The sequence below is a fragment of the Carassius carassius genome, chromosome 35 (genome assembly GCF_963082965.1).
Source record: "Carassius carassius chromosome 35, fCarCar2.1, whole genome shotgun sequence".
Classification (NCBI taxonomy): domain Eukaryota; kingdom Metazoa; phylum Chordata; class Actinopteri; order Cypriniformes; family Cyprinidae; genus Carassius; species Carassius carassius.
In genome coordinates this window covers 11,875,358-11,902,662 of record NC_081789.1, presented here as the reverse complement: position 1 = coordinate 11,902,662, position 27,305 = coordinate 11,875,358, and the positions used below count along the sequence as shown (strand labels likewise).

At 36.1% G+C, this 27,305-nt stretch overlaps 1 protein-coding gene across 3 annotated transcripts in view; it reads left to right on the top strand.

The window, feature by feature from the left end:
* Nucleotides 1-278: 278 nt before the first annotated feature.
* The window catches only part of pou6f2 (POU class 6 homeobox 2), a 101,378-nt gene continuing 74,351 nt past the window's right edge, over nt 279-27,305 (top strand). For 2 of the 3 annotated variants that reach the window (XM_059524417.1, XM_059524415.1), the window contains exons 1-3: nt 279-495; nt 1,447-1,609; nt 22,599-22,690. In XM_059524417.1, coding sequence (XP_059380400.1) covers nt 1,453-1,609; nt 22,599-22,690 — 249 coding nt within the window. In that variant the 5' untranslated portion in view covers nt 279-495; nt 1,447-1,452. Of the gene's footprint in view, nt 496-1,316; nt 1,610-22,598; nt 22,691-27,305 lie in introns of those variants that run through there. The other variant, XM_059524416.1, reaches the window with a different exon arrangement.

Sequence of the window (27,305 nt, the reverse complement as noted above, 5' to 3'; positions counted from 1 at the left end):
CGAGGATGAAGAGAGTCGGGGCCCCCATCTCAGGCTCATTTGGGCAGAAACAACTCTATAAATAAGGGAGCATAAAAAGAGAAAAGCAGCTTTTTTGCCCTCCCTGTGTCTACACATTTGTTTTGTGTGTCTCACCATCAGAAGGGGTGGGGGAGGTACTTCTGAAGTGCACGAGAGAGAGTGAGGGAGGTACTTCTGAAGTGCACGAGAGAGAGAGAGAGAGAGAGAGAGTGAGAGAGAGAGAGAGAGAGAGAGAGTGAGTGGAGGTGACATCTTGAGCAAGTCTCCAGAGGCAATCCCAGGCTCACACCAGCAGTGCTCACTTGATGTATCTGCGCTATCCACACTGGTTTTTGGGCTTTGTGACAAGCATGCACTGACTGATCTCACATAACTCTCTGGCATGCTCTAACTGCGCGTGGATTTGAGCAAAGTTAGATTTTTGGAGCATAAAAATTCAGATATTTTTCTCTTTAATCTGGAAGCACCCTTCTGGTAAGTTTCTTGTTATATAACTTTTTCTTTTTTTCTTAAAAAAACTCTATTTGTTCTTATTTATTTGTTGAGCTATTTTCTTTATTTGTTTACTAATTATTTAGTTAACTTTATTGTATTTATATCATATAGAAAGTGGATAATAATTCTTCAGTAGAACTCTAAAATGAATACTTTAAAATAAAACAATCGTGCTAATTGTAATCATGCTGCTGATTCTGTCTCTTGTCATTTAATTTAAAGCATTAATTCTAGAGTATATATATTAGCACTTCATTGAGAATGTAATGGCCCACTTCATTCAACTTTAATTTACATACTCTCTCAATACTCACGCTGAATGTTCTTATCCAATTAGATGTGATGACCCAAAGAGCAGTTTTAGGACTGTTTAATTTAAAGTATTCATACATGTATATATCATCTTGACAACCAAGGTTGAAAAAACAACATTTTAATACTCATTTGCATTCTTACTGTTAATTGCAAAAAGCTTTTTTCAAATTAAAACAAAACTATTTTTGACTTGACAAATGTGACACGTCTATATGTAATTTAAGTGTTCTATTTTACTGCTGATGGCTCTTGGTGATACTCATGAAAATGAGTCATTTGACAAGTGGAGCATTTTTAACAAAAATCTTTTTAAATTTCTGCCATCCACAAGAGCTCTTCAGCACTACAACCAGCAGCAAAAATCATCAGAAAAGAGAGAGAGAGAGAGAGAGAGAGAGTGTGCAAGCCCTACCATAGAGAGTGTTAGAAGAGGTGGTGAGTTTCAGAAAGCAAAGAGAGAGAGAGAGAGAGAGAAAGCGGGGAAATGAGCGGGCATGTGTGTACTTGAGACCCACTGAGAGTGAACCAGTGCACACCAAAGCTAACATCACTTCTTTTGCCTTACCCCCCCTCTCATTGTCCTCCCGACCTGGTCCTTCCTCCACTCGCCTCCAGGATCCGATGATCACAGGGCAGCTGAGCAAACCGCTGCTCCCTCTGCGTGCCGATATGGACGCCTGCGAGCTGCGGGATGACGACAAAGCGGCCAGCCCGGACAGCGAGCTCAACGAGGAGCCCTTGCTGCTGTCAGCTGACACAGACTCGGAGAAGATGTATGGTAAGTCCAGCCTTCATCCTCCTTGTTACTGTGCGTGACTCCTGGGGTCATGCGCAGGGAAACTTAACACCAGAGAGAGTGTGTTTATTTGTTTGTGTTTGCGAGATGCTGTGGTAGAAAGTGCTGGAGCAGAGAAGATAAAAGTTGTGGTTTAGTTGTAGGTGGATCTGGTGTTTAATATGTGTTTCTCTTACTAGTTTTAAATGCTGAGAGACCTCAAATGATGTCTTTGTGAATGCAATATATTCCAGTTTATTCGTAAAAGTTAAGCTGGCTTTTTATAGACTGTAAAAGTTCTTCTCTAAGTTTACCCTGTTTATTTTAAAATGCATTTTTGCTGCTAATCTATCAAATTTCTACTGTGGAAATCTTGTGGTGGAAGTGTCCTTTTCCTGTGATGCTTGGTGGGGTGCAGCCATGCGATATATGGGGACCAGTTTTTTTGTTGGTGTTCATAAAGCAGAAAAATGTGACAGAATCTGGGGCAAATAGGCAACAGGAGACATATAATGTACACGCACACACACACTCGCACACACACTCATCTGTCATACAGGGTGACATTTCTTCACATTTGAGATCTCCTCGGCTTAGGCTGAAGATAAAATGAGAGAAAGTGAAGAGGCCTGAGGGACAGAAATGTGATTGTTGTGGCTCCACGGCCTCATGAGGAGTTCAGATCTAAGCAGACTGAATTCTATATTCTTGATGAGGAGCAGCATACACCCTGAATCTCTTTAAAAGACACTTGATGTTTCTGCAATAATAATAAAACAACAGTCAATATAATTATTCAAATTTTATCTTTATTTATTATTCTAATTTCTTAAAATTATTTTTTACTTTCTAAAATAACAGCACTTTTTAAAAGTTATATTATGTATATGTGTGTGTGTGTGTGTGTGTGTGTATACTGTATATATACTGATATAAATATAGACAGAGAGAGAGAGAGAGAATTTTATATTAATGTTAATTATTATAATTATGAAAAGTTCTTTTTCAGTGTAGCACTATCTGAGATTTCAAGTTTTATATTGTTAATATTCCAGAATGCTTGATGAAGTTTAATTTAAAAACATTTAAAAATTCCTTTGATCATTAAACAGGCTCTTTAATTATGCTTTATCTTTGTGAGTACAGAGCATACTTAATCGAATTTTGGCATATTTGATGAGCACTGACACGAAATGTATTTAAAAATCTTGAAATGTTGGAATTAATTAACATCCTAAAATAGTGTGTTCTTCTGTGTTATGTTAAAATTTGATGTTCCTTGCCGCCAGAATGATCGCTCTGACCTTGTTTAACATGGAAGAAAAGCCTAGAAATCTTTAACTGCTCAGCAGTGATATAAGGTAGTGTATGAAAAGACAAGTTTCAAACCATTTAGACTTGGTATGCATTGAAGGACTGTTTGCTGTTGTTGTCAAATTTGCAGCATTAATGATATACTTTAAGACTTGTGTAACTTTGCCGCTGGCTTCGTTCAGACAGAATTTCATTTTTAAATTTGAATAGAAGTCAAACACACATAAGCCATGTTTCAGAATCAACCTGCAATATTCTCGGAGTTTATAGATTCCAAACATCACATTTACATGTATTTATCACCTGTGATTTATGTTCTATAGTACCACACAGCACATAGAAAGTTTTATAGCTTTGTGTTTTTCTTGCATGTTCTTTTCTGCTTTATAATCTTCTACCTTAAAAAATGTAAAAAATAAAAATAAAATAATATTTGCTGTTGTGCTTATATATTTCATTCTATGTGAATAATACTGAATTTGGAACAATTTATTCTTATTTAAGAATTAACTTTTATTACAGAAAAAAGAAGCACAAGTGCGAACATGCACACAACACTGATAAATTTGTAATATGCTTTTTATTAGAAAATTACAGTCAACATGCTCTCAGAGATGCAGTACAATATTTCAAATAAATTTAAAAGAGCACAAACATAAAAAGGAGTGAAGAATAACCTCTTTATTGAAAATGCAGCCTAATAAAGTTACCTCCTCAGAACACTTAAATGCTTTAGAAGTGTTTGCACTCAACCTCGAACGTGTCTGCTGTTATTTGCATTAATTCTTGTAATTACCAGCAGTTTATCTCATAAATATTTCTAAAGCTTGTTAATTCAGTTGATACGGTGCAAAGTCAGGCTGGATTCTGTGCTTCAAGTTTGATATTCAGTAGCTGTGACTGCATCTCCCTCTTGTCTGTGTTCATAGTTAGACTGACTGATGCTCGTAGGGAGCTTTTCTATTGCTTTCTATTCTACAACTAACAGCATTACATTAATGATAATAGATTCTGTTCCCCTGCCACTTACCTGATCATAATAAACATTTAATGCTGTCAAAGGACTTTTTATATCTACAATAAAATCCAAACAATAAATGTGTGAAATATGCATGCTTTTTTATTCACCACATTTTAGAATATCTCATATCTCATATTTAGAATAATCTCTCTTAGCATGTTAATACAGAAGTGTCTAATTTTCGTTTTCGCTACATTATTTGTTTCAAAAAGACTTAACAGGTTTAAATGATTCATGTTTTCCGAGGTCACAATGATGAATTATGAAGCATTATTGCTGAATTTACATCGTTTCTTCGTTCTATAATAACCTTGCATTTGATGAACTGACTCAGGTACTCGTTCCTCATTACAGTCCGGTGTGAGCTATCACTGAAGCTATGTTACATTAGACATTAAAAGAACAGAATAAAGAGTATTGCTTGGTGTTTTGAGATGAATTATACATCAAACATCAGCTACCCCCTTATGTGCAGCAAACGCACATAACAAGAGTGTATGTGTGTGTATGCGAGGGGCGCGTAGTTTAGAACGCGGTAGACTGAATTTTTGGAGAGAATGGATTTGGGAGCGGGACTGCGGGCGGGCACAGTGTAAGCTGTCACCACGGTGATGGTGTGTCACCACGGCGGGCCTTTTTGCTGATTTGATTTTGGGAGTTGAGGTTTGGGTGGTGGCAAGGGGGGCGTTTGTGTCTGATCCCCGTCCGAACCTCTCTGTCAGGCCCTGATCAGTCTTGTGGTTCCCGCTGTCAGTCTGATGAATTTTTTAGAATATCCCAAGGCAAGAAAAGCCCAGTTACTGTTTCATAATGCCAGTGTTACAATTTTCTTTAATAAGCATCAAACCTGCTTTTGTTTGCTTGTTGCTTTTTCTCTTTACGCTCAGCTTTACAGCTCTTTGTCTATCTGTCAATCTATTCTAATTGTAAAATCTCACTTTTTTGCACGCTTTCACAAACACATATGCACACACACACACACACAGTTTTGATGTAGGCACATTCTTTTTCAGACCTTTTTTTGTTGTTGTTGTTGAATCAATACATTTCTCTTTTTTTTATCATGTGGTCAGACTAGGTTTAACATTATTAAAAAAAGATTGGCCTTTCTTTTTAAGGCCTCCTAATGGAGCATCCCTGTTCTTTTCTTGCCCTATGAGAGATGCACCAGGTATGAGCCGTGGGCAGTGCCAAGGGGCTGCTCGGGGCAAATGGACACGGCTGAATCTGTCCTTGGGCACTTTTACCTATCAGAGAAATGCCTGAAAGGTCACTGCACTTTGGTTACAGAAAAAAAATTGAGATGGAAAGATGTGAAATAACAGGGAAAATAAGATGTGAAATAATAGGAAAACGAAGTGCAGGTTATGATAATTTGTGTTTTTATTAACAATTTATTTAAACAAATTTTTTGATGTCTTAAATGTTCTTTGTTAAATATTGCCATAATGTTATATAAATGGCGTATCTCTCATAGGGAAAGAAAAGACCATAAATACATTAAAAGAATCACTTATTAGAATCAATTATTTGTGAAATATGCAACTCTGTTTTTGACATCATCTGCCATTATTTTAATATACAGTATATTATGAAACCAAAGAAACACATTTGAAACAATTAAAACAGTTTAAAAATAGAACAGTTAAATAGAATTAATCTGATAAGTTAAAAATGCACTAAACTTGATGCATTTACTTGGATCATTTAGTTTAAACTTGGTGGATTTATATTATTTGCGTCTTTATTCTAAATGCTTATAATCTGAATTTAAAACTTCATATTGAACATATTTTTCCCATCACCTGCGTGAGAGGATTTATACTGAAGTGATTTCTTTTCTACGGCTAGACATTGTTTGATTAAATTATCTTCTGCTGCCCTCAAAGGAGGTTCTGAACGTTTAAAGGCCACAGAAATGCAATACATATGTCTAGCGACTCAATGCTCGACAAATTGATAAGCGGCATTGAGTGAGCTTTTGCATCTCCTGTTTGAAAAGTTCTGACCAAGAGGATGAGGAAATTAAAAAGACTTCTTTTCTTTCCTACACTGTAAAAAAAGAAAAGTTGACTTAATTTAAAATTACAAGGTAATTTGCTGCACAGCTTTTTTGAGTTTACTCAACTTTTAAACTAATTAGTTCACTTAACTCAATTCACTGAGTAAGGTCACATGTCTCCCAACTTAAAATCTTTTGTTCAACTGATTGAGTTTTTATAGTTAAAAAAAAAACTTTTGTTATGTAATTTCAACTTTTAATGTATTTTTAATTGACTTAATAAAGTCAATTAAAACTTAATAAATAAATTGACTAAAAATGTGTTTTTAAACAGCATCACAAGGTAAAAAAAAACTACTACATGCTTGATATTTTGGTCCAGGTTTTATTTCAAACCAGCAGCAACACATTGGTAACTTTAGCCATACTCATTCTTAAAAAAAGTAAATAAATGAGTAGGCAGAAAAAAAATCAATCAAAGTGCTATCTCATTCAGCCAGTCCTAAATACTTTAAATGTTCTATGTTTAACATTTTAAATTGTTAACACAAAACATGTAACAAAACAAGCAATATAAGTGCAAGTTAAAGGAGTACGCTGACTTTTTGGTGCTTTAGCCTATTCACTGTATCCACCACAGTTAGGGTGAGGCTCATTTTTCTGTTCGGTGTTGGCGCGCTTCATTGCACATGCGCCAATTTCATGGTCTTTACAGTGCGCATGCTCCAACCTCCAACCCAACTTGTATGCTTGTTAACTTGAATTTACAAATTGAATTTACAATCAATTCAAGGTTGGTCCAACGATTGTCGAACCAACGTCTTTTCACTAGTTATGCTCACATTTTTGCATTTAATTGTCCAGTTAACTAAAATATAATCGTTAAGTCTAACTTTTAGTGAGTTGGATTTTTTACAGTGAGGTTGATTTTCAACACCGATTGAGTGTAGGTGATGATAACAAGAACGTCGCCTAAATGTTTTTCAATGGAAAATTCAGCATAAAAGGCCACACCATACACTTGTGCATGTATGGACAAATGTGCAGTCTAATTTCCGCACAAACGCATACGTGTAACGGCCTTGACATTTGCTTTCAAAAGTTGAAGGGGGGTGGGGGGATTCTGCAGGAGTATGAAGGGCCGCAGAGAGAGATGGAGAATATGATGGGCCTCGCTTTGTGTGACGTGGATGGAACATTCTGTGGGTTTTGTCAATCTTTAGGGATAGATGTTAACTCTTTGTCGAAGCTCCCAAAGAAAGCATGATGAGAGTTTGTTCCAAGGACAATGGAGAAAGTGAAATATATAGATGATTTCATTTGTTTTTTTTTGTAATGTGGTGGACTAATGAATTCCCTCGAAAATATGCTTTGTTTTATACTTATAAAGTGTTTTAGAATCTAAATATCTTTTCTTTTCTTTTCTTTTTTACCTTGAAACATTGTCTACTCACTCCAACAATGTATAAAAAAGTAAAATTTGTATTAAATGGTTAGAAAATGTTTAAGACCCAGCTGCCTTTATTCAAAAAGCACTTAAAAATCCTTGACTGATTCATCAGGCCTGCTTGGATGGTTTTTATGATAAAAGAGGCTGACATGTTCTCAACCGCGTATTTATAGTGTAAGCTTTAAACCTTTTTTGTGTCTTTCGGAACAAGAGTATGACTAAATTTAAGGCAGCCGACTTCAGAATAGCATCTTTCTCCTCTCACTTTCATCTCCCAGTGTTGTTCGACCTCCCCCACCTTTTTAAAAAGCTAATTTCTCCAGATTCCACTCCAGGTATCACACGTAAACATCCCCACCAACCCCGTTCCTATTTATTGTCAGGTACATTAGCTGCAAAAGCAGTGGTTAGGAGGCCAAACTCCTGTTTTTTCGCTCTTACTCGCAAAATAGGAGATGGCTTGTGTGTGTGTGTACAGTGTCTGTCTACTCTTTTCTAAGAGACCCGCCTCCTCTCCAGCATCCCAAGACAAGATAATAAGGCACTCGGAGGCACAATCCGGCATTATATTCAGCCACCAAAGCCTCATCTCTTGTCAGTTTGCATTTTATTCGGGCCCAGGATGTAACGCTTCTATCATCAGCCTGTCAGGAGGAGAGGACCAGAGAGAGACAGGGCCACTCATTTCATACACTTAACGTCCACGCCAAATGACCAGCACTTATACCGATTCCACCGAAATGGAGGACACGATCCAGCCCAGGGGTCACCTTCAGCTGAGAGAGCGGGAAGAAAAAAAAAAGGCCCGAAAAGATAAAAGAAATGTGTATTGATTTGTGTAATTGAGGGGGAGTTTGAGAGGAAAATGTATCTGTTGTAGACAAGAGAAGAGGGAGAAGGTTTATGACTCAATGCACTGTTCTTTAAGAGGAGAACGTACCGTTCAAGTGGAACACGCAACTGTTTGAGTCTGGAAATTGTATTTTGAGCTGAGAAGATGTGTTTTGACACCAATTGTCATTCAAAGTAATGCGGAGCATCTACAAGTCAACCCTGTGCCATAAATTAGCCTGATTTAAGGTTATGTCTTCTTTATTTCTATTGAGCTTTATACAAAACAGATTTGTGACCCTGAACCACAAAACCGCAAAATCTTAAGTCGCTGGGGTATATTTGTTGCAACAGCCAAAAATACGTTGTATGGGTCAAAATTATTGATTTTTATATTTATGCCAAAAATCATCATGACATTAAGTAAAGATTATGTTCCATGAAGATGTTTTGTAAATTTACTGCTGTAAATATATTAAAACGTATATATATATATATATATATATATATATATATATATATATATATATATATTTTTTTTTTTTTTTTTTTTTTTTAATAAGTAATACGCATTGCTAAGAACTTTATTTGGGCAACTTTAAAGGTGATTTTCTCAATATTTAGATTTTTTTTGCACCCTCAGATTCCAGATTTTCAATGAGTTGTATTTTGGCCAAATATTGTCCGATCCTAACAAACCATACATCAATAGAAAGCTTATTTATTCAGCTTTCAGTTGATATATGAGGCTCAATTTCAACAATCAGGAAAATCTAAGATGCAAACTTCAAATATGATGCAAAACCTACTGTAATTAGTTCAGTGTTAAGTCAGTTTAGTATGATAACTGTGTAAAGCTATTCAATTATGAAATGAGTTTAATTCAGCTGTAAGCAGCTCTGCAGAATTCAGCTCATTATTCAGCTCAAGTCAGTTCAGCGTTGATTCAGTTCAATAACAGTGTAAAAGTTTCAAAATTCATCAATTATGAAACAAATTTGATTCAGCTATAAAGCAGCTCTCCTGAAGAACCATAGTGTTTAAATGGCTAGCCACAAGCAAAACACATTAATTGCTTGTTCTGGTCCTTTTTCAGCTTTGTTTATGCACTTATATGCACACGCACATAGACATTAGCTTCTTTTGCTCCCTCTAAGGCCCCCCAAATAAAAAAAATAAAAAAACACACACACACACACACACACTTTATGTTTGTGTAATCAGTTTAGCTGAAAATTGGGAGGAGGGGGTTTGTTGCTAATGCAAAAGGGCCTTGATGTGCCTCACTCAGGTTAAGTAATAAAGTGACACAGGCACAGTCTTTTAAATAAGGCTGGCCCTCTTTAAATAGAGCGCACTAGCCCCGAGTGCCTCTCCCCAGGAGTTAGATCTCATTATAGGGCAGGCTCAGGCCTTTAGTTGGCTGCTTTGAGCTGGGATCTGCCCCCATCTCCCTAATGCATGCCTACCAAGCATGTGTAATCCACCGGCTAATGCGTCTGTACTGCCAGCGGCTACAGATAAGATGCTATTCAAGCATTGAGGTGGGGGCAGGGGTTGGGCGGGAGTGGTCTGGGGTCCGCTTTTGTTTTAGAAACATTCTGCTGGTAGGGTCAGCGAGGACAGGGGAAATTAATTGGCACTTCCATCTCAAGTTTGTAATGGATGGAGGAAGGCGTTTCCTGCACAATAGGACAGAAGGCTGTTATTGAAGATATTTTGGGTTGTTCCACAAGTATACATGTATATACACTGGTACCAAAACCAGTATCGAACCTTATTAATACCACCTTGTACACTACCGTGTTCAGTTTGGTGTCTGTAAGATTTTAAATGTTTTGGGAAAAAGTAACTTACGCACACCAAGGCTGCATATGTTTAAAAAAAAATACTGTATCTGTTTACAAATGCATAAAAAAATTCACATTTACTTCTGCAAAGTTAAAGAAGAGTTTTCAGCAGCCATTACTCAATTCTTCAGTGTCCCATGATCTTTCAGAAATTGCTGATCTCATGCTGAAGAATAATTTGTTATTATTATCAGTGTTGAAAACAGTTGTGCTGCTTAATATTTTTGTGGTAAATAAAAAAGAATGTACAGTAAAATATTGTAAAAATGCTACAGGGAAAAATAGGTTAACAGCAAGTTCACGTACTATATACAGGGAAAAACTGACCACTTTGCATAACCAGACATTTTATGTAATTGTATGAAAAAATGCTGCTAATTGCAGTTTTTTGAAGCAAAAAAAAAAAAAAAGGAAATCAGTGTATAATTTATGTTCAAAAGCTCTAAACTGATAATCAAGTTTCTTCTTTTGTTATCAGGTACATTTCGGTTTTATCTGCTGTTTAATTAATGTATATAGAATTATTTATTTCAGCTTGCGGTAAAGCTACGTTATTCAAAATTTAGATTTTTCTGTGTATTTTTTATATATTTTTAATGAAATTATTCTGATAACCACAGCTGCCAAAATTACAGATTTTCTTCTTTTTATAATTTTTTTTAAACAGGTAGAATAGTTTTTTTTTTATTTTGGATTCTTTGATGAAATATTTGTTCAAAATAACAGCATTTATTTGAAAGGGAATATAATTAAAATAGTTTTTTATTAATTAAGTACATCGTCTCTAAATAAAAGAAGAAGAAAAAAACAATCAGGAAAAAAAATATTCATAGGAAATACCATTTCCTTTATTATTCTGAATGTAAAAAGAATGCAGTGTTTACAAACAGTGGAACAAGACCTGTTCTCCACTGAGAAATGGATGAATGTTCACTCACAAACATTCGCCAAACAAATTCTCCATGTCACTCTGCATGTTGCTTCCATCGCGTGGGATAATTGAAGCCGTCAACTAATCATACGGGAAGAGAGGGTGGTCATCGCTGGATGAAAAATGACAATCTTGTGTTTGTCTGGTGCGATGCGAGGCGCAGTGCGTAGCCAGTAACTAGAGTCTGGATGTCCTTCACAGACCCTTTATTATTTATGATGGAGTCTCTTTGAGCACTGACCAGTACTAATGCATAACCCCCTGTCCTTCTACCTTATACCATCCCTTTGAAACCAAAGATTGAGGAGATGAGAACCAGGAGAGACTGTGTGTGTATATGAGGGGGTAGAGGAATGCGAGTGTTTGTGTCCGGCAATCCACAGATCTTATAATGTGATTTTTTTTTTTAAGACATCCTTCCTGTTATATTTAAAGCTCAGGGTGTTGCTCTTCTAACGGAATGGAGTTCTAGAGCTTCAAAGCTCCAGACTTTCCCCTCAACCTTCATTTTGTGCGAAGACAGGTTGGAGGATGACCTTGTGTATGGGGGAGTTGGAGAGATTCGCCACGCTCGCGCTCCGATTGCTTGTGTTTATGATGATGTCTATTGATGCTGCCGAGTGACCTGGGAGAGAATGAGATGACTGCTTTGGAAGATATGAGGAACGAGATGAGAGACTCCAAAATAAACGCGAGGGGAAGAAGTGTGAGACTGTAAAAGGGAATTGAGGTTTACAATATAGTTTTTTTTTTTTTCATAATCTTATCGAACATGAACATTTATTTAGATGTTCCATACACTGCCTCCTTCTCTTGTGTATTTTACAGGATTAGTTCAAGCAGAAAGAAAAATTACTCACTTTCATGTCTTTCGACATACTGTACTTTCTTCTGTAGGACACAAAAGGTGATGTTTAGAAAGGTGTTTGTGCTGTTTTTTTTTCAGTAAATCGTGAGCAAGGTTTTCAAGGTATAGTGACTAGTGTATAGTGATGGTTCAACCAAAAAATGAAAATTTCATTGTTATTTGCTCACCCTCATGTCATAATTTCTTTTGTCCGTAGAAGACAAAAGAAGATATTTTGATAAATGCCAGTGTTTGTTGCCCATACAATGAAAGTCAGTGGTACATTTTTGCAAATGTTCTTCATAAAAAAAAAAAATTCAACCTTTGCAATGACATTTAAATTACCCATTTTTAGGTGAATTAATGATTTCATCTTCAGTGGTAGACAACGGTTTGAAAGTTTGGGATTATTATAGTTTTTGAAAACTGTAAAATTGTGAAATATTATTACAGTTTAAAACTATTTTGACTTTTTTTTTTTAAAGTAATTTATTCCTGTGATGGCAAAACTCAATTTTCAGTAGCCATCAGCTTTCAGAAATCATAACATGCTGATTTGGTTTTTAAAAGAAGCATTTCTTCTTATTATCGATGTTTAAAACAATTCTGCTTAATATTTTTGTGGAATAATTGATGGATGCTTTTCAGGATTCTTTGCTGAATTAAAAGTCCAAAACAACAAATTTCTTTGAAATAGATATATTTTGCTCATGTCTTTATTGTAAATCTGTCACATATTTTTTTTTACATAACTTTTAAGGTAGTGTACACATACATACTGTAGAAGGCAGATTATTTTAGTCTGTCGTATTTGTTCATCAATGTGTGTGCAGTGAGAGACGACTGCGTTAGAGGGAGGTATGGACACACAAGTGTGGCTGAATGGCCTTAGGGTCAGTGGGCGATGTGCTGGCCGTGACATGTGGGCATCTGGCATGTTGCTAAAACCATCCACAGAGCTCTTGCTGTCACCCCACAGGCTCCTCTAAACCCCCACTTGCATTTCTACACACGTTATAAACACTGACAGAAATGACACGTTTGCATGTGCAAGAAACGACAAACATGGAAATCTAATATTTGCACTGACCTAAGCATGGGGACGGAGACATTTTGAAGTTGCGAGCAAAATTACGCATTTTTAAGAGGACAAATGTGGGAAAAATAGATTCAGACTGTAATGAGAAGTAGAATATTTTGACAACATTTTTATTTTAGAAAATCAAACAAGATGAACAAATTCTTTCATTTTTACTATACAGTAGTTGCTTCTGCTTTGCTAGTCCACAAGCTGTGACTTTTGCACTAGAGAGAAAGGCAAACAAGAGAATGCAGACTATACAATCGAGATTACAAGACGAATAAGCTTTTACTTTCAAGTACAAAGACTTTTACAGCGTGAACGATTTTACTCTGGCAAGTTGAACATAATGAAAAATATGTCCCTCATTTTCTTGCCCTGCTTGTGAGCAAATAGCTGTTAATATCCTTATTCACAAAAAGTCAGAGAGTGCTTGTTAAATCGCCGTACAGAACACGTATAGAAAAAGAGAATGGGATGCACTGAGAGAGACACCTTGCAAAAAAATGGCGAAATAAGGAGAGACCTTTTTGCCCAAGACAAACAATGTTGGAGGTCAGGAGGCGGAATCCTATTTGCCACAAATATGCTTAAGGTAATTTAGGAAGAGCTCTGCATCAGTGAAAAGCATGGCGACCCTGGCATTTTTTCTGTCTTCGCTCTAAAAGGGTTTGATTTTCTCCAGGCAGGGTTGGCCTCAGATCCTGGCTTTGCAGATGGGCCTAAAAGGATGAGGAGTCATGTGGATGGATCTTTGTCTCTTTCAACCCTGCGGTAATCGAGTTGACATTGCCTGAGGATGAGAGAGAGGAAAGGCTTCTTCAACAGATGTGGCCGTTTGTGTGTTAATGTTCAGATCACGCAAAATCAACACCCTGTCCTTCTTTTTTCAAGCCTTTCCTTTGCCTTTTTTATCCGTCCTTTCTCACAGATGGGTTCTGTGAGTTTCTATCACTCTTTTAATAACATAAATGCCCTTTCCTCTGCCCCCTGCTTTAATTCTGTTTTCTTCTTTCCTCCCTTTTCTCTACTTTTTGTCTTCACCTTGGTTTCTCCCCCTCTGGAGTTCTCAGCTACATTGATCCATCCCAATGTTTGTATATTTTTATTTTTATATAAAAGCAGTTCTGAACGAACTTCTCTGCTGCTGGGAATCCAAAGCTAGCTTTTATTGAGCTTTTGGTGAAAGAACACCTTTCCGTTTCATTAAGATTTTTGCTTCTTTTAAAGTCTTTGTTCACATGGGAGGTTTAAAATAAGAAGCTATGTACTTTGACATGTCGTACAGATTTATGGGGCTTTAAATTAACCTAATTATAAGTGCTAGTTATAAACACTGGATCAGTTTATATCTTATAGAAACACATTAGGATTTCCCTGCCAATGGAAGACAACGACAATGCTTTTATATTTATCCCATTATATCTTTATCTCATGAATGTCACCTGTCAATTGCATCATCACACTCAATGTGTCCGTTTACCTAATAGTGCTATTTTTTCAGTAAATAATACATGTAATATTAGTGTACTATAATGTATCCCAAACTCAGTGCACTTGAGTTAATCCTCCGTGTGTGTTTGCTTGTTTTTTTTTTTTAAAGGGATGCTTGGAAATTACAGTTATGACCAATACAAATAAGCTAATAATTATTGTCATGAAGTAGCCGATAACCAATAAATGACTGATAATTAAATTTTATATAATTTTGTCTAAAGACATGAGAAATAAAACACTGGAATAAATGATTTCAGAATGCTACAAGACAAGTGAATTTAGTCTCCGAAGTGTTAAAATGTACACAGTATGAGAAATTGTTATTATATTTAACTTACATTAGTTACATTTTTTATTATTATTAATTATTAAATTAAAAAATAAAGTTTTTTAAAGGTTAACTTTAAGTGAGTATTATGGTACATGCAATATCAATGTAAAAATAGGGGATCTGAGCATACGCAATTAAATATGATGTATTGGCCGAAACAACTACATAATATACAGTAAGTCTTTACAGTATAACCGATTTTGTGAATCCTTAATTTTTATAAATACAGTGCATGGATTCCACTCACTCAGTAAGTTCAAATCATGCAGGCTACTGTTTGAAATATTTCTCATTACATAATTCTTATTTATGTGAATTAAATTTATTTCCTTGCAATGTAAGCATAAGGCTAGTATTCCATTCCAAACATCACCTATGTCTGTTTCCCTGCTTTCAACTGCCACATTAACAAAATCAATAACCCAACAATTTGAACACAATTGGTTGATTATTGACAGGATCTAGGGTTGTTTTAAATGTGACCTGTCAGTCATGTGGCCAGAGCTTTAAACTTTAAACTCTTTGTAGCACCAATGCAATCTACTGTCTTCCATGGTCTTTAACTTTGATTGATCCTGTTGTCAACAATACATCAGCGGTACTTAAAAATGAAAAGTGTGTTATGTGCCCTAAGCAAAATTATGAATCAAATCATACGCTCTGTGCCAATACAGTTAAATGTATTTCGAAGAGGTCACTGCATCAGGCTTAATGATTTATATGTACAGTGGCTTCAATCTGAGTCATATTTTAGATCAGAATGGGAAAGATCAATACATCACTAAACATGTCTTTCAGTTGGATTGGTTGGATCAATGGATGATGCAGATAATATCATGTACTCTATTTTGTTATAACTCAACACATTTACGGCCCAGCCCTTTCAGATCGTCGTGGCTTTTAGACAGCACAAAAGCAAATGGCACACTTACCGTGTTCTTTGTAATTCAAATTGGATGAACTGCATGATAGTGAATGAGATGATAAATAGATGAAAGCTCACAAAGCGGACACACACGTGCGGGGTTGTTTAAGATCAGGTTTGGGGGTCTGTCAATTCTGAATAGCCTGAAAGAGCATCTCTCCCCATCACTAAAGTTATGACATAATGTATTTCCTTTTGAAAGTGTTAAAGCCGCTCTTTTATGGAAGGAAAAATTGATTATAAATGTCTGCGGGGGCGAAAGCCAACCTCTTACTGAGCCCTTGACAATGACTGTTTAATTCAGCCGTGTCCATTTAATGTTGCCATCTGAGAGCAATTCAGCACTAAACGAGAGGACAACAAAAACATTGGTCTGGGTAATTTTGCAGACGCTGTCCTTGGTGGAGGGGGGACAATTGGCATTGAAATGTAACATACATAAGATCAATTAATGGCAGTTCAGGGTATGGCAGAGCCATCATGCTGAATACATATTTACCACTCAAGTGGTCAATGGAACTGAAGGTGTTTAATTGATTCATTTGTTTGTATGCTATGTTTATAATAACTTTAATTCCTATGTTGCTGTTTAAAAGTTTGTAAAGAGGTTAATAAAAAAAGATTTCTATTTCAAATAAATGCTTTTCTTTTAAACTTATTATTCATAAAAGAATCCTGAAAAATAACACAAAAAAATATTAAGCAGCACAACTGTTTGAACTATAGAAAATAATAAGAAATACGAAGAAGATAATAATTCTGAAGTGTCATATGACACTGAAGACTGAACACTGAAGAGTTGAACTATCAAAGAATCGTAAAAAAAGTTTCAACATCAATGTGTTTTCAACATTGATAACAATAAGAAATGTTTCTTGAGCTCAGCATATTAGCATGATTTCTGAAGGATCATGTGACACTGAAAACTACAGCGATATCGTTGACTTGATTGCAAATAAATGCACAGACACTATTTAATTGAACAGAGATGACATCACTGAATTTAATGATGAACTGCCTTTAACTGTCATTTTGCATTATTGACACACTGTTCTCCTAATTAATGTTGTCCAGTTGCTTTGACACAATGTATTTTGTTTAAAGCGCTATATAAATAAAGGTGACTTGACTTGACTTGAAAACTGAAGTAATGAGTGAAAAAAAAGAAAGAAATTCAAGCCTTGAAAGCATTGGTCATTTAAAATGTATTACAATAGAAAACATTTATTTTAAATTGTAATAATATTCAGCAATATTACTATTTGTGATCAAATAGATGCAGATAAATTCAAATAAATGTTGCTGTTTACTTCTCCTCATGTTTTATTTGGAAGTCTATTTACATTAATATTACTTTTATGTGCATTAATTTAGCAGACACTTTTAACCAAATCTTTTAATAAGGTGTGACATATTAAATTCTGTTTCTCGGTCCAAGCCTTTACTCATTTTCATGTGAGAATACTGTCTCAAGATCCAATTATGAACAGCACAACTTTAAATTCATTGTGTACACTGCATTCTGAATACCAGTATTTGTATTAAAGTTGAATCATTATATGGCCAACTGAGATTTTGATATGAAGTACAGGAAAATTCCGTACTCCTACATCATTCTGTGAGTATTTGCTTAGACCTGATGCTTGTCGACAGACTTGAGAATTTTCGACTATGAAAGTTTCACAATGTGACAATTAAAATATATACAGTACAGACCAAAAGTTTGGACACACCTTCTCATTCAAAGAGTTTTCTTTATTTTCATGACTATGAAAATTGTAGATTCACACTGAAGGCATCAAAACTATGAATTAACACATGTGGAATTATACATGGAATTATATACATAACAAAAAAGTGTGAAACAACTGAAAATATGTCATATTCTAGGTTCTTCAAAGTAGCCACCTTTTGCTTTGATTACTGCTTTGCACACTCTTGGCATTCTCTGGATGAGCTTCAAGAGGTAGTCACCTGAAATGGTCTTCCAGCAGTCTTGAAGGAGTTCCCCGAGAGATGCTTAGCACTTGTTGGCCCTTTTGCCTTCAGTCTGCGGTCCAGCTCACCCCTAAACCATCTCGATTGGGTTCAGGTCCGGTGACTGTGGAGGCCAGGTCATCTGGCACAGCACCCCATCACTCTCCTTCTTGGTCAAATAGCCCTTGATGCCTTCAGTGTGACTCTACAATTTTCATAGTCATGAAAACAAAGAAAACTCTTTGAATGAGAAAGTGTGTCCAAACTTTTGGTCTGTACTGTATATATATATATATATATATATATTTTCTTTTAATGTTTGCAGTCTATACATAAAAACTGCAGAAAGTCTTAATAGTCTTGCATCCTTACAAACAGAACTAAGAACTAAAAGTTAAAGAACTAAAGGTACTTGCACACTGAGTCTGAAATTTAGCCCTTTTTTATTTTTTTTTTCGTATTCGTCATCCTTTCCCATCAAAATGCTTGCTATGGATGGGAAAGTGAGCTCGTATTTATTTTTCAGTGTTCTAAAATTTTGGACGAACATTTTAGACTCCAGCCTTTGAAACAATATCAAGCTGCATATAACATCTCATAAGACCTTTCAGAGCTCTTTGTCTCACCCCTGTGTTGAGGAAGTTTTTACAAGAAATAAAAAAAGCAGTTGAACTCTGACCTCTTGATGTCTTAGCCACTTTATCAGAGCGAGCACATCCAAACTCAGTAGGCGAGGTTCTCTCTCTCTTGCTATCAGTCTGGATCTCTGTTGTGTTGTGTTTAACCTGCTAGAGATAGGGCCAAACTGAGGAGATTACAAATGAGACACTGTCTGACCAGCGCAAAGAAACAGCTGCCACCTGCTGTGTGGGAGGACGGACCAATCTTTCATAATATGCTCAATTATCAATACCTTTTATAAATTAGTGAGCGAGGCTGAGTATCCTTAATGGACCTCGGTGGTTTGATAAGTGGTTTCTTTGGGATTCTGTACACTGCAAGTCTGTCAACCTTGAGAAGCGTGCGTACGTATTCTTTTGGACTCGTTGTCTGCAGGTTTATCGAAACACCCTCAGGCTTTTAAACCCAGGCAGTAACTAGTACTAGCATTTCGGCTGCGAGTACATGGCCTTTAGTTTGGTTGAGGAAAGCAGTGCATCCCAGGAAGAATTCTCCTTGGGTTGAGTGTGCATCAGTACTTTAGACATACGATGTCTTCCGTGTTCGAAGGGTAATCCACTTAAAGCGCAGGCTGTTTTAATAAACAGGTCATAAGTACAATAGGATTGGGTAATAAGAGTGAATCACTGTTGATAATCCCCAGACACTCCGTCACTCCTCCATCAGCTTTTTAATTTTGTTGGATGGAGGGGGGAAAAAACAGAGTGAAACCCCCTTGAGATGAGGGGCCTGTACATTTATTCATTATTGATCCCCCTTTTTCGCCACCCGTTCAACTAAAATGTGTTAACTTTACTATTATTTGCAAAGGGATCAAGCGTTCCCCACTCATCCAATGAAAGACGCTGGTTCGATAGGCCATGCTTTGCTGCTTTACTTATAGATGTGATATATTATTCACAACTCGCCAAGTTACACCAGAAGCATCAATGCGTAACGGAAGCATTATTTATATATGATATTGTCATGTGCTCTGTCAATGTGATGCTCCTCATCAATTATACAGCGCAGCGACTCCTTTGATTAGACGTGGGATCGGCTTTGTTTTTCATTTTTGATATCGAGCTCGTGAACATATGATAATGGAGTCTGACACGGGAGATTTTCCTCTGATGTTTGTCATTTGCCAAAGTTTGAGATGAACGCGTCGTCGCAGCATCATTAGTGCCGTCGCTCATCTGGAATATCAAAAGGGGACAATAGAGCCCTGTGATAATATGTGATCATCCCACAATTACAAAAACACTGGTGATAATACAAAACTTTGTTTGTGTCAAATCTCTGATTTGATCCTCATTATGATCAGACAACGCAGTAACTCCAAATCCAAGTATGATTATTGTATAAATCTAACATTAAAATGCACAGTACTTGGGGGTCAGTAAATGAATATACTTTATATATAAATTAAAACATTTAATTTAGCAAGGGGGCATTAAATTATGGATGACATTTACAAAGTAAGTACATTTATAATGTTGAAAAAATCTATTTGAAAAACCTGTTTTCAAAATTAATAATAATAAATGTTTATTGAGCACCAATTCAGCATAAAAGCCAGCACAGAAATAAATAATATTAATATTAAATAAATAATATTTTAAAATATATAAAAATAGAGTAGTTATTTTAAATTGAAACATTTATTTAATTACATTTTATTTTAAATAATAATTTATTTTACATTTATTTTAAATAATTATGAATATAGCCTAGGTATTTTAATATAATATTATTTTCTTAATTTCATTTTTATTTGAATGATTGTTTATTTATGCAGCTAAAATAATAACTCTCACTCTCACTCATTATCCAACACAAGCATACTGTTACTGTCTCAGAAACTGTCCGAACTAAATTATTTCAATTTTGAGTTATGACACATTTCTAATTGGCTTTACTTCTCTGGCTCAGTTTTCCGCTCGGGCAAGATTTATGTCTGTGCAGGCATTTGGAGGAAACCAGAACAAGCTAATCATAAGCTTGTGGTGTTTAAGAACACACATCAGAATGGCTGACCGCTAACCAAACAACAGTGGGTTTTGGCATTCCTCAGCTGAGCGGCCATCAGAAGATGTTCTTCACAAGTGTGCTGGGGAGCTTGATTACAAACTCTTTTATTAGGTTTGATCGGTGTGTGTGTGTGGAAGATTAGGGCCAGGGAGACAGGTCTTTACCGTCTAGTGGTCTCTGTAATAATGAGGATATGTTACCGTGGTGATTCTCAGAGAAGCCTCTGTCAGTGTGAAGAACCATTTAAAATCAGTTGCTTTGTTTTTCTTTCGCCATCACTGCCTTCCTGTTCCTAGTTCTTAAATGTACAAGAACTGCGTGGAAGTGTGGAAACAATGTGGAACAGACTCAGTACCTGTTAAAAATGTAGTAATGACACAAGTTGCTGCAAGCTAGTTTTGTATGTTTTAATTTATCAAGTTTTTCATAATGCAGTTGTTGACTGAAGGAATGACAGGGGGTAAGAAAGTACTGTATATGAGCAGAAAAAGCAATAGGTTGGATTTCAGTTGAATCTGTCCGTGACCATGAACCAAAGGCAGTTCACCATAAAAACAGATGACTAGCTATAGTAGACATGCTTCTCAGTGCAGCATTAACAAGCTGAGACCTTGCCTGATCCTTTTCTGATGGTTAAGTAGCTATTGATGGAATAGGCTATATGAGTTAATTATACACAACAACAGATCTGAATGAGGCAGTATTCAAGTGATGAACTTCCAACATCCCTTAAAGAGGATCAGCTAGCCACATTTTCATGAGCTATTGTAAGCAAATAAATAAAAAGATTGAATACTGTATCTTTAAAAAAAGTAAAGCGATATAATTTGACAGGAGTCATCGGCTGCCAATTTTCCACAAGGCTTTAGGGTGTTAATGGGACATCTATAACATATTTTAGTCAAAATTGCTCAAAGGTAGTGTAAAACAACACCATTTTTACCCTGTCATAAACAGCTCTACACACAGCAACACGTTTTAGTTTGTTTCTTTAAATGCTAATGAGCTCTGTTCACCCCGCCCCTCACTTCCATTGGCTGGCAATCGGTTCTCATGAGACTTTTAGCCGAGGAATTTGCTAACTAGCACATCATTAGGAAAGCCGATTTGGAAAAATGTGTAACACCCCCCCCCCCCCCCCCCCCACCTCATTCTCACTTCTGGAGGTGAAGCTGGACCACGAATGATTCGCACAAACGTAAACGCATTTAAGCAGATCGGGGGGCGCATTCCCTTCAAAAACAAATGTAATCCACTGCATCTTCAGCGGTTCAGAAGTCAGGAGTAAAGGACGACTGCTATGTTCATTACTACAGTACATCCAACAACAGAACACCTCAGTAGCTTAGGAGACATTCTTTTCTCCACCTGCTCCGACTTCGAAACAATGGCGGACTGATGACAGCTCACTTATCTTAAGATTATCACTGATTATTTTATGAATATAAAGTTTAAAAAAAACTTTGTTTATTTGAAATATAACTCTTTTACAACAATGTAAAAGTCTTCTCTGTCACTTTTTATCATTTTAATGCATCCTTTCTAAATAGGAGTATCAAAAATCAGCCTGCTTGCTTTACAAGGTCAAATTAAAGTGTTAAAATTAAAATTAAAAAGTTATTGATTTTATTGATCTTTTAAGTTCAGAAAGGAACAGTGACTTCTTCCAGCAAGTTTGACATGTTTTAAAAGGTGACGGCGTTCATCTTTATATGTCTTCTTAGCATTAAACACTCTTATACCATATAAATAAGGTTTTCTATTTATACCTGGCTCTTCAAGTTCAGTATATACTGTGTGTGCAGGGCAGGTGTGCAGTATTTGTGTTGAAGCGCAGCATCTCATGTCAGCTCTGTGTACATTTTTGTGTGTGTGTTTAAATGTGTGTAAGTTGACAGATCAGCTGAGAGCTCCGGCATGTAAACTGATGTTAGGTTTGAGTTGCTGAATTAAGGAGATGCTGTGACGTGCAGGTAACAGTGCTGATGTGTGCTAAGCAGAAAATACATGGTGTGCAGACTCTTTTATTGGGAAAACGTTTTACTACAGCAGTTACAGAGCACCCTACTGAGGACTCACTGCCGTCACAGCATGATACTGTCTCTGAGTGTTTGTGTATGTGGTTATGGGAAGGGGAAATGGAAGAATTTATTGAAAATGATTTTTTATTCTTTAAGAATGGACAAATAAATCTATCTTTTGCTCTCTCTCTCTCTCTCTCTCTCTCTCTCTCTCTCTCAGGTGGTCGAGTTGGTTCAGTTCAGTCTGATGCCAGCAGCAGTCCCACAGAACATGGTCATATGACTCACCCCACATACCCTGTTGGACCACAGGTGATAACACACATCTTTCCCCTTACACAATTTCGTGAACACGAAATGGCATTCACAGCCCATTTGGAATGTGACATATTTCTGAGTAAAAAATTAATGTAGGGCTTGAGTTTATCAAGTAACTGATAGGATTATAAAAAGTGAGTGTTACATATTAGAATGGAACCAGAGGGTCAGTAAAATTTGGTTAGCATTAGAGTTACTCTCCAGCACCGACCTGCATGACTAACTAAAACTAGCTTTGTTCCTTAAAGGAATACTCCTCCCCAAAATGAAAATTTTGTCATTAATCACTTACCGCCAATGTCGTTCCAAATCCGTAAAAGCTTTGTTCGTCTTTGAAACACAAATGAAAACCATGAGGCTTGTGACTGTCCCATTCACTGCCATGTAAACACTGTCAAAGTCATCAGTGGTTCATCCGTAACGTTATGAAGTGATGAGAATACTTTTTGTAAAAACAAAAATGATGACTTTATTCAACAGTTCTTCTCCTCTGTGTCTCTCCACATCACCGTGAGCTGAACGCAGGAAGTGTACGCTCTTCTGTGTCAGCCACAACACAAAGATACGTCTACTATGTGGTTTTTTGCTTTGATTTGAAAGAAAACAGTGCATCCTTGTGGCGCGGCTGAAAAAATTACAAGAAGACAAACAAAAGGTAGCACAAGTAGTGTGAAAAAAATCTGAAATTAATGGGTTGACCGATATATATCACCAAAGCCAATATATTGGCTAATATTTGTCTTCTTTTTTATCACTCCGTGTCAAAAGTTGGACTTCAATTTTGGCTGCACTGAACTTTTATTTTGACAGTATTGAGAATGCATTGCAGTGCCTGAGTACAGACACACAAGAGCTCCCATACTCTGTTTTCATTAGTAATTGTCTTTGATTAATAAATTATTAGGCAGAACGGTTAAACAAAGACAGTAAGCATTGAGTGAAAAAGTAGCATTCACCTTTCTAGTAATGACAGATTTTTTAAAATTCATTAAAAGCGATGATTTGTTCACAAATCAGACGTTAATCTTTTTCTGATGAACATGCCAAGTAGTGTTCAGTAAATAACATCTTAACTTTTAGTTATTTTTTCGTGGGCCTATATCTGTCTTCTAAAAACATGAAAACATATGGTGCATGAGTCAAAGACTGCTTTTATGTTACTTTAGTGTCTTGAAAATACTTGAACATCTCATTCCCTTTAATGAAAACTCAATTTAACTTAATTTAATCAAACACACACATGCACACACTTTTAGAAAATCAACTGTTGTCTTTTATAGGATGTATAGAACAAACTGGCCCTTTCAAGAGATGGAGAATGATCATTTTCTGTTGCCATATCCAGCTCAACATGCTGCAGCGATGTCCAAGCCCTTGTCTTCTCATTCCCCTGAGCTCTGCCTTAATAGATGAACCCTGTCAGGACAGTCCCACAGAAACAAACACTTTTCAGCCACACTGCTCTTTCCCTGTGCCATGGCCAATTCCCTTGTTTCTGGATCAATATGTTTTGATGGATTCTCACTCTAGAGACGGATATTGTGTGCACTGCCATTATGGAACTGGATCAGTTAGAGGGCAGTTAGCCCTACATGGGTCTGATTCTTTCCTGTGCCTTTGGCTTCATTCGCGCACACTGCTAGCAGTCTGATTACGAGTAATCTTTCAGCGTTTCCTCCACTGGGCCGCTCCCTCTGTTCTTCTTATTAGAAAGAGGAATGGGATGGGGGGTGGGTTAGGAAAAGAAAAGGGTAATTTAATCCCAAAAGCCAGATCAAGAAGGCATAGAGTGTTGCTTATCGGCTAAAGTGTCTTGGGGACACATATGTCCAGTATTGATTCTGTTAAAATTAGTTTTTTTAATGATTTGTCTCATTCGATCATGCCTTAGATGCTTGACTATTAACACGCTTGTCTTGTTGTGCAAAATTCATCAAACTGACTTGCTCTACCTCTGAAATGACTTCTTTTTGAGCCACATTTCATGATTCATTTTAACCCTGATGGATAAGATCAAGTCCCATTTTAAAACATAGTTTAACTCAGAAATATCTCATACCATTTAAGAGGCCAGATTTACTAACAGCTAGCACCCGTGCAAACCGTCTTTTGCCGTAAAAATTGTACTGTAAGGATATACTAAAGAGGTGCAGTGAAGAATTAGCACTGAAAAGGCATGGACAGTTATCTTTGTTCCTGACCTCATTGAATGTGCAATTGTAGGAGTTTTTCATTCAGAGTCAAAATTTATGGCAGAAGAGTCTTAAAATTAATTTACTAACATTTGCGCTCTTCAAATTGCTGGTATTTGCGGCATTATTTAACGCCCAAAAAAGCATGTCTTAAACTATTTTGCACTTGTCAGGACAATTATGGATCAACTCACACATGATAAGCATCAGCTCTCCTTATTTGCGACTATGCAAATTTGCGCTGCCAATGGTACATTGCGTTGGTCGATATGTAAATGATTTGTTACGTCTGTGTTCTTTAATTTGCGCGTCATTAAATCACCCACATAAATTTCCATGGCCATCAGCACTGTTTTGGAATCTCTGTCTCGCTCTAATTTGCACTGTTAAGTAAATCTGATCCTACATGCTTTTAAAATGGCCATTTTATGGAATTTAAACATAATTGCATTTCACAGACTAGTTTTTCCAGTTATCATCTTATTGAATTCATTATCATCTAACACCATGAGTGTTTATTATTTTTTTTCAGAAACTGTCTTGCAAAATAAAAGTGCATTTATGAAAAATATGCCACAGTATCTTTGAAAACTGGTGTATGTAAATGGACATTTAGGAACAGTGAGGTGGTAGCGAGACTCAAACATCCCAAGGGTATTTTGAGTGAGGAGTTGTTCAGCCATTTTAAAGTGTGTTTTGATCCTGGGGGATCCCATTTCACAGACACGCTGGGGTTCAGATCAGTTTGTCAGCTGCCTTGTCGCTTAGAGAGTGGGCTGATGGGAAAACTGTGTGAGCTATTAGTGAATCTAACATGAAAAAAGAAAGAGAGAAGAACCGGTTTTCATGCTGAGTCAAGGAGTATATGGTCCTCCCATGATTCCTGACACAGACATTCTGCTAGACACAGCATAGTAGTTTGTACTCTCTGGCAAAAGCCCAAGAAAATTATGACAATTGAAGTTGTATTTTATCACAGTTAGATTCCTTGTATATAGGTGTTTTTGTGGATGCATTGTGGATGTCAGTTCTCATCTTGTTCACACAGGTGTCTGAGCAGTAACCACAGGTGTGATCACATTGCATCAACTATGAACATATACCACTTATGTTTGATGAACAGAATTTAAAAAGTATCTTATAATTTTACTGTGATTCTGTGAATTTTTTAAATGTAATAATTTTATACAATTTGTTAAAAATAATTAGCTAATATTGGATACAAAAATTTAAGATTTATATCAAGGAGCTATTAATCTGTTCATTGGGCTCAGTCTTTTGCTTTTATTTCTCTAAATGTATGTTTTGTGATATTTGCATGACCTGCTTAAAATGAGGGAAATAATATAAAATTCAAAAAACTTTTTTTTTTTTTCTGTAAACGCAACTAATGTTATTACCAATTACTGAAAAATATAGAAACTGTAAAACTAAACTAAACTAAAACATCAAATAAAATAAAATTTTAAAAGTTTTGGGGGGCTTGTTTTGTACAAAGTCTCTAAATGACTGAAAAAGTCCTTTCTGCCAAAAAACAAACTTCTCTTCATATTAAATGAAGAACTTTTAATACTCATGTTAACTTGCACCATTCCAGTTAGACATATCTGTATTTTATAAAGTTTCTCTTAAGCTTTCAGTTAATCATCTAGTTTCAGTCATCTTCAGACTGATGGCGGCTCTTCGGCTCAGTTGTTTAGGTCGTGCCCTTTTAATAATTTCCTCAGTTCAGTGAGTGGAGTTCAGAATGGGCCATTAGGAGTTGGTTGATTTGTACGAAAATGGCAGTGCTATAGACAAATTTCACTCTTTTAAAGAATTCAAACAAAAGCACACTAAAGTAGCTGCATTTTTAAATGTATGATTGCCCACAGTCCTGAAATAAACTACATGTAAAATGGCAGTCTTAGAGGTTGTTCTTTATTAAATCCTTTATGCATAGATTGAAGAATTGTCTACTTATATTCCAATTACTTAAGAATATATCAACATATGGATATTTTAACAGATTTATTTAAAAAGTAAAGATTTTAAGCATCATGATGACACAGAGGCAAACCAGGCAGTGGCATTCACTTTGAGATTGAGATGAGATGCTGGCAGACAATCTTTGATTTTGTGTCTCAAGTAACCGACATCACACACACACTTAAAACAGCAAGATTAAGCATATGTCACACAGCTTTGTCAGAAGAGTCTTTGTTGTCATCCTTTAAGTGGTTAATTGATTTTTTTTTTTTTTGGCATTCTTTTAATGTCAGTGTTTAAATGACATATGACATCTTTCAGTCTCTCGTGTCCTATAAGAAGGGGTTTTGTCTTTTTGACAAATTCCTTTTGTCTGTTTGTTTTTCCATTTAGATGGAGAAAGAATATTTAATAGTGTTATTTTATGCTGATTCTCATTTGATTCAAAA